Raw genomic sequence first — 14,627 nt, 5'->3', positions numbered from 1 at the left:
CCGGATGTCAGCGCATATTTAATTAAATAAGTACGTAACTACCGGAAAGCGGCACGTCTTTATGAAAAAGGCGAAACGATTACACGGTAACAAAAGAAAGTGGTGAAGCGTCACATCGTATCGCATCTGCTAATGGTCAACTTTAAATTCGTGAATAAATAGTGCGCAAACCGAATGAAACCGCAAACCAAAGATGTTTTGTTTTTTGGGGGGGGGATAAATCGATTCCCCAAGTGCTCAACATGTCAGGAAAAATATTGGTTGACGATTGTTCTCCGACAGGCTTTATTTTCCAAATGAGCACGAACCTGACATGCGGTTTGAATATCTAAATGTGCCCATGTCTTTTTGGACGGCTCCATACTCGCCATGTTTGTTGCTGGTCTGCTTTAAATGCAGCTTCGTCAGCACTTAGCAGTAATGAGCCAAACCTCGCTGGACTTCAGCCGAGGGACCCTAAGCCAAAGTTGCCCGCAAGCGACCGACACAGTGGTTTAACAGTTTCTGCTGCCGTGTGCAAACTCACCTGTTTTGATTTATTGGCTTGGATTTATTTATTTTTAATTACAGCAACAGGTTTATTTTTTTTGTAATTTGTTTTAATAGAAAATATTGTGTATATTCGAGTCAATGCGGTTCCATATTTTCATACGTTATTGGTTTTAGCAAAAATGAATCATTAATTACATAAAATCATCTAAAGGGATGATCAATTATTTAAGTTTGAATTTGCCTTGTGTGACAGATATCATTTTTATTTGTTTATTATTGTAGTTGCAGTGCTGCAGCATCATATGAAGGATGGGTTTATCATTTTTTTTTTCATGAGTCTAATTTTACAAGAAATATAATTTGTAATTAAATTAACTTTTTATTTGTAAAGCCAGCGTTGTTACCACAGCTCTTCTCTTGGCTTACATTGAATTATGCAAAAGTATGAGTGTATGTAAATATGTTTAGCTCCACTATGGTATTTGGACTAAACTAACCATAAACCTTCTATGTGCTCAGTGCACATTTTTGGTGGGTTTTGTGGAATTTCACATGGGCGCACCACACAGGAGGCATTTGTTGCATCCCCACAGATGTTTGGACCAGACACGGAAATGTTTGCATAGTGTTACATATCTTCAAGAGTAAAATCAACAGTCACCATAAACATCAACGGGAATACCTTCTATCCTGGTGATAGTTTTAAACCCGAACTGTAATGTTGTTAGCTGGCGAGCTTGGCAGACTGAATATCTTCGATTAGACCGGTGCTTCTCAATTATTTTCTGTTACACCCCCCTAGCAAGAAGAAAACAATTTGCTCGCCCACATGACCACCCACACTCCGACGCAACTATAAATAATAGCATTTTCATTGCAAAACAAAACTCGCTGCGCACAATAGGTAATGAGAGCGCCACTGCCCACTACTGGAGTGGATGTGCAATTACACTTTATTGCAGTACGCCGAAAAAAAAAAACATGTTCCCCAGGTGCACACACGCCCCCTTCAGTATCGCACCATGCCCCCCCAGGGGGGCCCGCCCCACTATTTGAGAAGCACTGGATTAGACATTAACATGTTATAATTTTTTTTATAATTTCAGACTATTCTCATTGGCAATAAATCAACGAAAAATATTCTGAAATTATTGAGAAGCTGTTAAGGCCCCAATTTAACTTCCCTAGATAACATCTGCTAATACTCTGATATATGCGGCATCTGCAAAGTTATGCTTTTTGTAATAAGGTTTGTACAAGTTGGTCCAAGCCTGTGAAGTCGTGGTAAAAAAGCGCAATGACATTTCTCTCATGTAATGAGATGACGTGTTCTCCACCATTTCAATCTTTCAAATTAAATTTTTTGTTGGGTGCCCCCCAGAGTGTTTTCATTCCCATCAGTGGTTCGAATTTCAAGTTGCTACTAGGTAGATTTCTACCACTACGTGCTAGCTCGCTATGCCGACTTCCGAAAATACATCTTGTGTCGTTTATTAAATTCCCAAACAAGGAGGTAGACGTGCGCAGGTGAATTAAACTAAATGAATTCAACTCAGGAGTGATGACTAAAACTAGAAAATAGGCTTAGCTGGCAGCAGAGAGGCCAATTTGACGGTCCATCTGATCGTCTGAACTGGTGGAACAATTTTATAGGGTGTTCCGACAGCAATTATGCAGCCTCAAAACGGTTTTGGCCGTCCTTTCGCTTCATCTGTGATTGCGATGAGACATTTTCTTCAACCAGACAAATTCAACATTTTTGGGTGTTTCTCCCATTTTGCTTGTGTGCGGTTAAGAGGTTGCGGTCAGTGGCAGAAAGCTGCGCATCAACAACCACCAGTCAGTGTGTTTGGTTTTTTTTTTCTATGGATCGCGCTGATGGAACACGCTTGTATGCATGTCGGAGTGACGTGTTTTGGTGTGTGTGCAGTTGATTAGATTCGGCTTGTCAGCAGGCGCTTCAGTTCCAAGTGCGACCCGGTGGTTTATGCAGTCTGACTTTGCGCTATGATTATTGCTGTCTCTATCTGTTCTGCTGAGCCAAAAGTTGCACGTTTATTTTGGGTTGGGCTCTTTGTGTTGAGCTGTTGTGAAAAAAAAATGTTGCCTTTGCAGCGTTATCCCAGTCAACTTGTGAAGTTGCGGAAAAAGCACACAGGAATAGTATGGGCATCGTAACACTTATTTTATGAGGCATAAGAATCTAAAAGGCGCATATTTACTTTTTATAATATGTCATTATGTAACTGATGACAGTTTTTTCGCTCTTTTTAGCCAGTAAAATCTCAAATAACTGTAATTCACAATTTATGAGATTTGAACCACGTAAATACCTCCAAGGTTTATCTTTTGCAAATTTTAACACAAATCCATCTTTTTCGGTCGTTTCATTTCCCTGCATTCTGCTCGTGAGGATTTTGAAGTCATGAAGTTGGCTTGCATCGACAAAATGGCACATACAGTCTGGCCAAATCTTATCATACTGCTCTTCGGCGCGATTATTAGGTCTGTCCCCCTTCACTCTGCTAGATATTTTGCATTATTACAAATCTTTGTGTTTTTGTCTAATGGACAAGATGGTGGTTATCATTAATAACTCATTCATTCTGCCGCCAAAAAGCTTAATAATCACCTCAGCCACCTCAGCTGTATCAATCGGCGTGGCAAAATGGCCGCCCCGACTGAGATAAAAACACGCGGATCAAGATGTCCTGTTTGGACTCGTGTGGCCGCATTGAACTTAATGTAAATTTGATTTGATTTGACTTCTCCTTCGCGTGAAATAAAAAAAGCATTCATGTGAATGACTCCATAGCGAGATGACCTTCGCATAAAGATACCACATTGAAGACAACGTGCACTTTATTTACGCTTTGGCCAACGTGACGTCTGCTGACAGCTGTTGTGGCTCACCAACTCGATGGACACAAGCGCGGGGTGTCTTGGTGCTCTGATGTGAACGAGCGTGAGAATCACACACATAAAGAAATAAATCAGCTCGTGCGGTTTCATCAACTCTCCGCAGTGATGACAGGTGCCGTCGTTATGTGTGTGTGTCGAACTCTTATTTTCATACTGAATCTTCACACCATGGTTGAAAAACTATCATCCGAATATGAATGGCGACCACAGCGCTATATCAGGAGACCACAGTATAAGCTCAGCCATAACTATTAGTATCCCTGTCATTAACTTGTCCGTCCTCAGTTGTTTAGTCTAAGACGTCAGAAGAGAGTTCTCCTTTGCCAAAAAAGTGGCTTATTCAACATTTTTGGTACGTGTGACTAACAATCAAAGTCATTAAAAAAAAAAAATAGGAAAATTAAATAAGGCACAAACCGTCCGATCAGAAATTAAACTGTGGAGCCTTTAAAATTGAAGCGGAACTGCGCTTAAACAGCTTTTTGGGGCGCAAGTGAGGAAGGATAGTGTTCTAGAGGGATTGACGTTTCAATCAAACAAACTCCAATACACGCACACACGCGCACGCAGACCTCCAAGCCATTTGGGTTGAGGCTGATTTCCCGTGACAGCCTAAATATTTTGGCTGCGTCAGGGCACCAAGGTAAATGCACCCTGCGAGAATGTTTTTACAGGGTGAGAGACTTAGACGAGAGACAGTGAGAGAGAGAGAGAGTGAGAGAGAGAGAGAGAGAGAGTGAGATAGCGAGAGAAGAGAGAGAGAGAGAGAGAGAGAGTGTGAGAGAGAGAGGGAGATAGAGAGAGAGAGAGAGAGAGAGAGAGAGAGAGGCTTTGGATGAAAGTAAAGAGGTGAAGGCAAGCTGGATGACGGGACTCTTGGTTTATGAAATGTGGTTTGTATATTTGACTGAGGGCCCAGGGTGACTTTTGTTCAGCGGCTAAAATGTTCATGTTCATTGAAGACAAATCAGACCGGTGAGAGAGTGTATGTTGAGCTTCATGTTTATTGACGCGTGTGGTTACATTCTACAGACTGACTTGTTAACAATGTGGATGTATTGTTATTATATCGGATTTATTATACAGCAGAGGAGTTGCATCACTGGATTGCTTATTTGTCTGACATTTTTTTTTTTTTACGCTTATGTGATGATTGTGATGGTTAAGTGCCGATAATCAAGTTAAATTAACTCGTTCACGACCAGCCGAGTTAAAAAATAAAAAAAAAGGATCTTTGACGTCTTTAACCGTCAATGGTAGTAAATGAGTTAAATGAGGTATTGAATGAAGTGAAGTTATTTCATGGAGTTCGTTTTTCTCAAGTAAAATCTGATTTTTTTAAAATTATTATTATTTTTTTTTTTAATCGGGCCTACAATGGCATTACTGTGAATGCTTGTCTCGGCATTCACACAATTACTGTATGTGTTTCAGGTAGCTTCACACTATCTCTTTGTGAGCTCAGCATGAACGAAAGTACACACAGTGGCCGTAGATTGACAACGGTTACACAAAATCAACAAAGATTAGCCGATGCATTAGGAGCATTAAGTAGTTTAAAAAGCTACACCCAGAAATCCAGGACGATGATTATTGCTATTTGAACTGAAAACACACAACACCCCATTTTTGAGGCTGCTAATACTGAGCTCATAGACCAAAAATAATTGAAAGGCCGATTCCATGAATGATATCATTCATAACGGGGCTCAGCAACGTGGGGCCTGCTACGTTCTTTAATCTGGCCATGCCAATGTAAGGATTCTTTTTAAAACAAAAAAAATGAGAATCCATTATTTAATCATTGAAATCTAACTATTTTAAATTGATTTTGTATACATTTAAATGCCCCTTCACTCTCCCATTATTAAAATACGCCCCTTGAGCACGAAAGTTTGTCCATCGCTCGTCGTTGAATCATTTGCAGGCCTTTTCCTTGGTGACAAGTTAATAAAAAAAAAAAAAAAAAAAAAAAAAAAAAAAAAAAAAAAAGTCCACCATTGGCTCCGCGGGAGGGCAGCAATAATCCACAATATTGAAGCGTTTAAAAAGACCCACGTACACCCGCCGTAACATATATACGGCCGTACTCCATGTACACTCGGAGCAAAGCGCTAATCTCACGCAGGTGTACACACACTTGCGCACACAAAATACGCACACGCGAGCACGGCGAGGAGGTCATTAGTGACCCGAGGAATGCAGGGGTCACGTCTTTAAGAGAGCTGGCTGATAGAGGGGATGTTTAGGATCAAAGCATCGAGCAGGGGAGGGAGAGATGGTTGGAAAGAGGCGTACGAGGCGCGGGAGGAGAGGGAACGTGCTCGATCAAAGGGGGGGCTGAGGAGGGGCGGAATGAAATCATTGCGTGAACGTGTTAGTGAGAGTAGAAGGGGGGGGGAGGCCACGCAGCGAGATTAGAAAGGATGTAGGATAAAGCGTGGAAACAGTATCGCTAAGTTAAACAGACAAGTGTGTGTGTTTATATACGGGTGAGTGTTTAAAAGCTGAGGTTTCAGCGTAAAAGCGAAAGCGCCGCGCTGAGTGGCGTGTCGGTTAAAAAGCTGCTGAATGAAACTTGGAGCGTGAGCGCCATTAGCTTCTCTTGACACAGTCGTCTGTCTGCAAACGGTAAGAAATGAGCAGCTAAAGCTCACGTCAAACCACATAGTCACTCGCGATATCATCACGGTGGAAATTGCAACCATAAGGATGATTGATAAACTTTTTAGGAACTAAAAATATGACAGCGAGCTTGTAAATACAAGAACTCTTTTGCATTGGCAAAATTCTCCAGAAGAGAGGAATATTGTTCATGAATAGCTTCCAAAAAACCAGGACGGTGAATTTGGTGCCAGAGCCCGAAGTGGCGACTTGAATGATGATATAGCCAAGATGGCGTCGACACGAATGGTCGCTTTCGGAACTCCTCTCCTGTAATGTGTCTCCCGTCGGGGTGCTTGTGCAGCCAACGCAACCTGGAGCTGAACACGCTCAAGAGACGATCGTGGACACATTGTCCTCACGTTGTCCGACTTCCCTGTTCCAACTGTCGAGACCTTCAAGTCCCTGGGAATTATAGTCTCTCTATAGACTGCCCTTATACATCGATAGAGGGAGGGTATGATACGGTATTCCAGTGTGGAGATGAATTCAAGGCATGGCTTTCAGGGATGAGACAGGAGGTGTGAAAACCACACGAAACTACTACATAGTCTCTCTGGACCTGAAATGGGACGCCAACATCGAATCCATCCTGAAAAAGGCCCGGCAAAGGATAAACTTGATGAGACTGCTGAGGGAGAACTGTTGAGACAGCAGTTATCGAATCAGTCCTGTGTTCCTCCATCACAGTCGAATTTTGTGCCACCACAAAAAAGACAAGATCAGATTGCAACGGTTATGAAATGTGTGCAGATCGCTACGTAGAGACATGTATTGTTGTTTTGCAACTTGACCGACCAATCAGAAGATGGAAAATGTCATTTAGAGCTAGTAGCCTGTCTTAGGAAGTCCGATTTTTTACAGCACGGGTGTCATCACAGGGATCAGGCGAGGTGGTCCAAAATGTCTAGGATGTAAAAGAAAATAAATCATAACACTCGAGAGATGGTGTGGCAAGAGTTCTTTTTTTTTTTCTAAACTGCTGAACACTCCAAATCTCCACATGTGGGAATCGGAGTGCGATAATGTTTGCGGTGCATGCACACTCCCACCCCACTCAATCTCAACAAGAGGGAGCATTTCCATGACAATGGACAATTATTGACTTTCATTGGCTCCGTTTGCTTTGATATCAGCGAGGGGTGTGTCTGTGTGTGGATGTTGGAGCGGGGGCAAGCGGGAGGAGGGGGGGGGCAGCCATGGATGAGAAGAAGGAACGGGGGGGACTTGATGAAAGGAACGGGAGTGGGAAAGTGCACCCACTGACCCAGAGTGCACCAAAACAAGAAGAAGAATCACCGGCAGAAACAAAGACATCATTCGTTCGGCTTTTCTTTCCGATTCTGTATCCGTCTTCACTTTCATGTTTGTTTGCTTCCTCTCCATCTCCCGTCCTTCTCTAAACGTCGCCCTGTTTTTAGCTGCCATCCTTTTTATCTGGCCAAGACTGAGCCCCCCCCCACCTTCTCCTTTACCCCCTTCTCCCCTCACAGCCGTAATTTAAGGGGCTGAAAGGCACGGCGAGTGGAGAAAGAGGCGAGAGTTGAGAAAAAGAGAGTGGAGACGCTGCAGATGAGGGCCTTCCTTCAGGGACGGGGCACAGATGTGAGGGTGTTATTGTGAAATGAAGTCGGGGAGGGGCGGCGATAGGCTAATTTGCGGGGGCCCTTTTCATATGCAGAGTTCCACTTTGATGCGCGGCTGATGAAAGCTGGAGGGTGCGCAAAGGAGAGGAGAGGACAGAGTGACGGAGGGGTTCTTTGTCCCCTGACAAGAAGGCATCTGCTCCATGCTACCCTCCTCTCCGCCGCTATCCCGAGGCTCCCACAATGGGGCGGCCGAGAGGGAAAAGTGTCATCGGAGGACCTTAGAGGCCAGAACATGAACAAAACAGACGCTCGGGTCGGCCTGTTTGGAGTGAGGGTATGCGCGGTGAATTGCAAAAGCATTCATTCATAGTGTGGACACATCGACTTAATTCCACAGCTGTCAACACACATCTTCACTTTGAAGAGACGTTCCCACCAACTTCACTTTCCTGTGCTTTGTGCCGGCGATGAGATCAGAGACCACGCGCAGAGGTGAGTGGTGGTTTCGGTGTATCTAAGACGAGGGGGGGGTGTGCGTGTGTGCGTGCGTGCGTCGCCCTGATGGACGGCAGGCTCACCAGGGTCCTCTCACCGAACACTGGCCGATTTCACGCTCACACAAAAGCTGAATCTCCGCGGCTATATAGCGTTAAAGGAGCTCGCGGGACAAACCGCCTCTGTCGTCTTAAGAAGTTGTTAAGTAAATCTTCAGGGGTTATCACTTGAAGATATTATCAAGGGTCATTCTCTCGGCATGGCGTCCCATCACCTCATCAACATGGGTTTTCATTCACTGGCTCGTCAGTTTTGATCCTCCAGATTTGGTTGGCACCCATCTATCCTGAGCAGCTCATAATGTTTCGGTTTTTGTCTGTCTGGTTCTCATTGAATGCCAAAATATGTTTTGTGGCGTTGGTTTGTCATCACATGACCACCCGTGATCATTATCTGAATCCAATAAAACTACACAACAATGCAATCCTTGTTGACAGTCATAATCCGTTTGGATTTTGAAATCACTTTTAACACAGCGTGATTGAATTTCTCGTGAAGTGTGGATTCTTCTCTTTTGTGGCTCTTCTCCTAACAAACATCGCTAATCATTTGACTCGATTAAGTGCCATAAAAAGTTTGAGAAAACAAAACGCACAGAGATTTAATCAACTGTTGCTCACTGATGTGAGGTCATCTGTGCTCGGCAGAGGTCAGTTCGAACTGCGAAGCTCTGTGTGACATTCCCGGCGAGTTTTATTTTTTTTTTTTTCAGAAACTTTTGCTGGAATGTCAAATAATGCAACCTCACTGATTAAAGTTGAGCTGTGGTGGAGTTCATTTTTTGCTGTTGTACTAAAACTATTTCAAGTTGATGTTGCCTGTTGTACAACGGCTCCACAAAATTGTGGGATTTGAAGTCACGCAATTAACTCCGACAAAGTCAAGTGGTCTCATTTATTTGTATTACTGCTCTACTGTGATTTAAGAACATTCAAATCATACTTGCTGGTTTTCTTCTTCATTTTACAGCATGGGAGATGTCATATATTCTACAAATCTGTGTATATGTAGACCAGGGGTGGGCAAACGTTTTGATTGGCGGGCCACAATGGGTTCTAAAATTTGACAGAGGGGCCGGACCAGGAGCAGATGGATGGAGTGTTTTGGTAACCTCATTGGAGAAAAAAATAAATTAAATTTTAAATGAAAATGAACAAAAGCATTACAACAAAATATTTGTCTTTGACACACCACAGTATTTATCAAATAAAACATTAAGGTTTATTCATTTTTTTTTTTTTTCTAGTTCGGTGGGCCGGATTAAAACGTTTAAAGGCCGCATGTGGCCCCCGGGCCATAGTTTGCCCACGCCTGATGTACACAAAATAAAATATTGTTTTTCTTCCTCTCATTTTAGGTGATCTTTGCCCTCAATCAGACTTTACTACAGCAGGAGTCTTTAAGGGCCGGGAGCCTGCAGGTCCCGTACACAACAGAAGACCTCATCAGGCACTACAACTGTGGAGACCTAAACTCCATCATTTTCAACCACGACACCTCACAGGTGACTCTTATTTCCTCCACCAGGGAAGTTGATTATATGTTAGTGATGAGGTAATCCATTTTTTTTCGTGGAGTGGTGGGTGGAGCATCAGCCGAAAAAGAAGTTTGGTGCAGATGAAGGATCTCTGTTCAAATATCATCATCAGCGGCTTTCCCTCTCGCTAATAGGCTAAGAGTCATTTTGACCCTTTCACCCCATGGAGTGTTGCAATGACACGGCCCTTGACCTTTTGTAGTAACCCTTAACCCCTTTGCCCAACCTTTGCATCCCACCAAACCTCCTCCTTGACCACCCCCCCATCTCTTCTGAAGTCACAATTCAGACAGGTTTTCTTAGCTTAATTTTGGACTAATAAGAACACTGTTCCGTTCAAAAGTGAGTCCAATGCTAGCCTTTCTGTTATACTTGCATCAAAAAAAAAAAAAAGAGTCCTCAATCGGTACTTTGTTCATGACAGGTCCCAAACTTCAAAAATGTAACATTGCCGCCCAGCGAGCAGGTGACCGCCCAGGAAATAGACAGCTACTTCCGACAGGAGCTCATCTACAAGAGGAATGAGCGGATGGGCAAAAGGGTGAAAGCTCTGCTGGAAGAGCACACAGACAAGAGCTTCTTCTTTGCCTTTGGAGCAGGTTGGTGTCATTTAGATGTTCTCGCATAATCTATGCTAGTGTTCCAAAAACGTATTATTCAAAATACTCTGCATCACTTTCATTGTTGGAAAGAATTTTTCACCAGCTTCATTAAACTCAAATTATGAGTGAACTCCCTCATAGTTGCCAACTTCTCATATTTATTCTTCAGTTACTTGCTGGAAAAATCACCAAGCACCCTTTTACCATCAGATGATGCTCCATCGAAATTTAGGGCCCAAACAAATTGAAGCTGCATTTGATCTTTCTAGAGAGCAGAAGCGCCAAGAAACCAAGTTGGGGCCAACCAGAACTGTGCTCGTTGACTGTTTGAAGTCTTTTGCAAGGTTTCAGAAATGTCGTTTTAATACTCCGAATTCCTGTGTAACTGCGTAACAAGCTGTTAAGTCTGATAAGAGACAAGATGTGAGACAGGGCTGGATAAAGACAGAAGATAACAGCCCAAGTTAGTGTTTGCGTCCATGTTTCTTGACTGGCTGATGTGTATCTAAGGTAGACAACCTTTGTCCTGTCGGGAGTCTAGTTGCTTTGGTTGCAAAAAAGCGTTGATCCCGCCTCGGAAAGTAGACAAGGCAGGGTTGTAATCATTTACTACGGCAGGTTTTCAGTCTGACATTTCTGCCGTGGACAACGTTTTTCCACTTTTGCAAGACGGCTGGTCTCATCTTATCTTCTATATCATGTTATAGGACACGACATCGTATCCAAGCTAAAAAAAAAACGGAAAAAAAAACTGTTCTCTATTTCACTGTTTAAATTTCTCTTTTTCCATACGCTGGCATTGACATAACATGAGAAATCGTACTGTGGCGATTTAAATAGCTGAAGTTGCAGTGGCTATTCTGATCCAGCAACATCTTATTTTCATTGTCATCTTTATTTTTTTGTTTTATCTAGTACATCAAGATGTATAGATTTTTTCGAAATGATGTTTTGATCTTGGCTTAGACCCTAAATTTTCAGAATCAAATCTAAATTAGTGTGAAAAATATAGTTTCCTCACAATTGTCGGTTAAGATTAAGAATATAAAGTTTGCTAAAAAACAAAACAAAAAAAAAAAAACATTTTTTTTTTCACTTTCATGTCAAATACAAATTTGTCCTGAGAATGAATAATTCGGGTTTAACTATATTGTCTTAATTAGTGGTCGTCAACTGCTGAGAGTTTTTTGCATTTTCTTTAAGTTGGTGTGAACTGGAGGAAAATATATTTGCGGATATACTGTATTCTATTTAAATGTGTTCCTAAATCATTGTGGCCTCACACAAGAAATGAAGCTTTGCAAAAGGCACCATTCACAGAGTCAAAAAGAGACACATGGAAAAAAAAAAAAACATCACGTGTAAAAGTCATGTTTATTTAACATTAAATGAAATTGTGCTTGAACATTTTACACTTAAAAGCCAATTAGAAAGTACCCAAAACACTGGAAGGCAATGGAAAGAACGTTTCAACATGTTTTGTTCTAACGATGGCGTACATTTGGTGGGGAGAGGATCAGATTTTCGTGCCATCCATTTTGCTGTCACTTTTTCCCCTCCTCATGAAATCGTCCGCAGCCAGAGTTTCTCACTAGGTCATTTCGTAGTCCAGAAAGCAGCTTTAAACAGAGTCGGGGAGTAAGAGAGAGGCCTTCACAGGCTCCTGGCAGGAAACAGCTGAGCAAAAGCAGACACACACACACACACACGCACACGCGCACACAAACCGAGAGTACATTTCATGACGAGTCCCCAAGGATGCACCTTTACAAGGATTTGGCCTCAACATGTGTGTGTGTGTGCGTGTGTGTGAGCTGGTGAGTGAAAGTGATACGACCAATCAGCCCAGAAGCACTAGTTTTAGACAAATGGAGGGCAGCTTGGGTCAGCATGGACAAGGAATTGGATGGAGGACATTAGCGTGCATTCACTCTCTCTCCCTCGCTTACTCTCACACACACACTCACACACACATGCAAGCACATTCATGCACCTCAGCCCCCCCCCCCAACCCACACTGAAGACAAACTACGGTAAAATGTGTCCTTAATTATACCTGGAGGGGTCAAAGGACACACACGCATGCACACACACACACACCCCCCCCCCATCACAATGGAGCTCATTATGGCGGCTTACTCAACTTCTCTGTTACAATCCGTTGCGAGACAGGTCTTATCCGTTATCAGTGACCATGTCTCTGACCACCAAAATATCAGGCTGCAGATTATTCGATATATTTTATTGCCAAAAATTGCTTATGTTTGCACACTGCAAATTGTGGACTGATCTTTATCTTTATTTTTATCTTTATCATTCAAGCCATATTATAGTCATCCTAGATTTTGTGTTATGTCTCGAAAGTGTATTGCCCAACATTAAAATGAAGTCGATGACTGGAAAATGATCCCTGGTACTCAAAATATAACTACTCAAATAGTTGAGTCCATTCTGAAACAATGGTTCTCAACTTTGGACAACGTGGAAGCCGGATTTTTCTATTACTGCAAAGTCAAAACGCACTTTTATAAAAGTTAATAACAAAGAAAATATATTGTTGAAAAATATCTTTGGGAGCATCTACAGCATGTCACATTTTTAAAATAACCACACATGCTTACATATAAATGTAGTGATGGTCAAATGAAGCTTCGTGAAGCATTTGTGATCATTTTTGACTCAGCTAGATAGCACTCTTTGTTTAAAAATGCAGTGGAAATGTAAACAATTTCATTGGTTTACCTTTGTCTTTAAATCAAAAAGAACCATCAAGAGAGGAAAAAAATCTCACAAGTTCATTTACCCATCACTACTTCAGAGCACATTATTAAAAAAACTGAGAACAAAAAGAACGTATATAAAACTGTATATAGCAACTGCACAAAATCGGGTCATAAAATGTCATATTTCTGGCATTGATCTCTCTTTTTTTTTTTTTTTTTTTAATTTATTTATTTTTATTTTTTTTCCCTACGCCGGTTTAAAAAATATTTTTATCTTATAGATATAGAATAATCTTAAGTTTATATAGTTTTCTAATCATTACATTAACTTGCAAGGCGAACAAAGCAGTGTATGAAAACTCAACTTCAAATTCCATGATTAAATGTTGATTGTGCCTTGGCTTAGTGAAGCATAAAAAAAAGAAATCACAAAATTCCAGAGTGTAAAAGAAGTGTTTGGGTTGTGTCAGCTTGTATTTGTGTTTGTCAGGGGTGATAAAATGTGGCGGGAAAATGTCCTACAACAACAGTCCAAGTGACAAATGAAATGGTTATGGCAACAAAATGCTCCTCGGAAAAGCACACATCTAAAACTTCATCTTCACGCTTGAGTTGGGGCAAAATCACAATGCTGCGTGATGAGTGATGCAGCAGTGGAGGGAAGTGGACCGATGTTTCTGCCGAGATGTTATCCGAGTCAAATGGAAAGAAATACTCAATTGTTGAGATTGCTTAAGGAGAGGGGATTAATGTTCCACTGGCGAATCTTGCCAAACTGGAGCCCATGTGTCTTATTCTTCACACATAATCATTGTACTCGCTTATTGTTTTTTTGGTTTGTTTGTTTTTTTCCCTCCAATTGTTTTTATTGTGAGAACATTTCACACCACAATTGCTGGACACATTCATCACCAAAATGAGACTGGAACCCCGTGTGACGATAGTTTGTCACACACGCTAGTAGGCATACTAGAAAGGAACATGTGTTATAAAAGCAAGGACGAATAGTAACGAAATAACTTCCCAAAAAAATTGAAGAATTTTTGTGAACAGAATAAAATAATAAGTATAATCATAAGTAAAAAATCTTAAAAACAAAATAACTATCTATATATATATATATATATATATATATATATATATAAATATATATATATATATATATATATAAGAAAACGGACTAAGAATGACAATAAAAACAACAATAATTATTACAAATATCATTTTTTAGTGAAAAAAAAAATACAATCCATCCCGACAGAAGAACGAAAATCTAACGATTGTGAATTATAGCTTACCTTATTACATAATACCTTCTTATTCTTCTTTTAATCTTGGATGCAACTAAAACAAAATCTAAAACTAAAACTAATAAAAACTAATAAAAACTAAACTAAAATGAAGCATTTTTTAAAGCCTCATTTCATCGAATCACTGTGTTGGTTCCTCAACGAAAGGGTAACAAAAGATCAGACACTGTATATTGGAACCCTTTATAATGAAAATGCGTTCAACATTCTGTGATTAATGCAGCATCGCAGCC

The 14,627-nt window shown here is 41.2% G+C and overlaps 1 protein-coding gene across 1 annotated transcript in view; it reads left to right on the top strand.

Annotated features, from left to right (window-relative positions):
* trabd2a (TraB domain containing 2A) overlaps positions 1-14,627 on the top strand; it is a 54,378-nt gene that overhangs the window by 18,720 nt on the left and 21,031 nt on the right. The window contains exons 3-4 of the mRNA XM_088282216.1: positions 9,580-9,726; positions 10,184-10,358. Of these exons, the coding sequence (XP_088138342.1) occupies positions 9,580-9,726; positions 10,184-10,358 (322 nt within the window). The remainder of the gene's footprint in view (positions 1-9,579; positions 9,727-10,183; positions 10,359-14,627) is intronic.

This window comes from Idiotropiscis lumnitzeri, chromosome 18 (assembly GCF_059441095.1).
Source record: "Idiotropiscis lumnitzeri isolate Australia: NSW breed Sydney's pygmy pipehorse chromosome 18, RoL_Ilum_1.0, whole genome shotgun sequence".
Taxonomy (NCBI): Eukaryota; Metazoa; Chordata; class Actinopteri; order Syngnathiformes; family Syngnathidae; genus Idiotropiscis; species Idiotropiscis lumnitzeri.
This window is presented reverse-complemented; position numbering and strand designations above follow the sequence as displayed.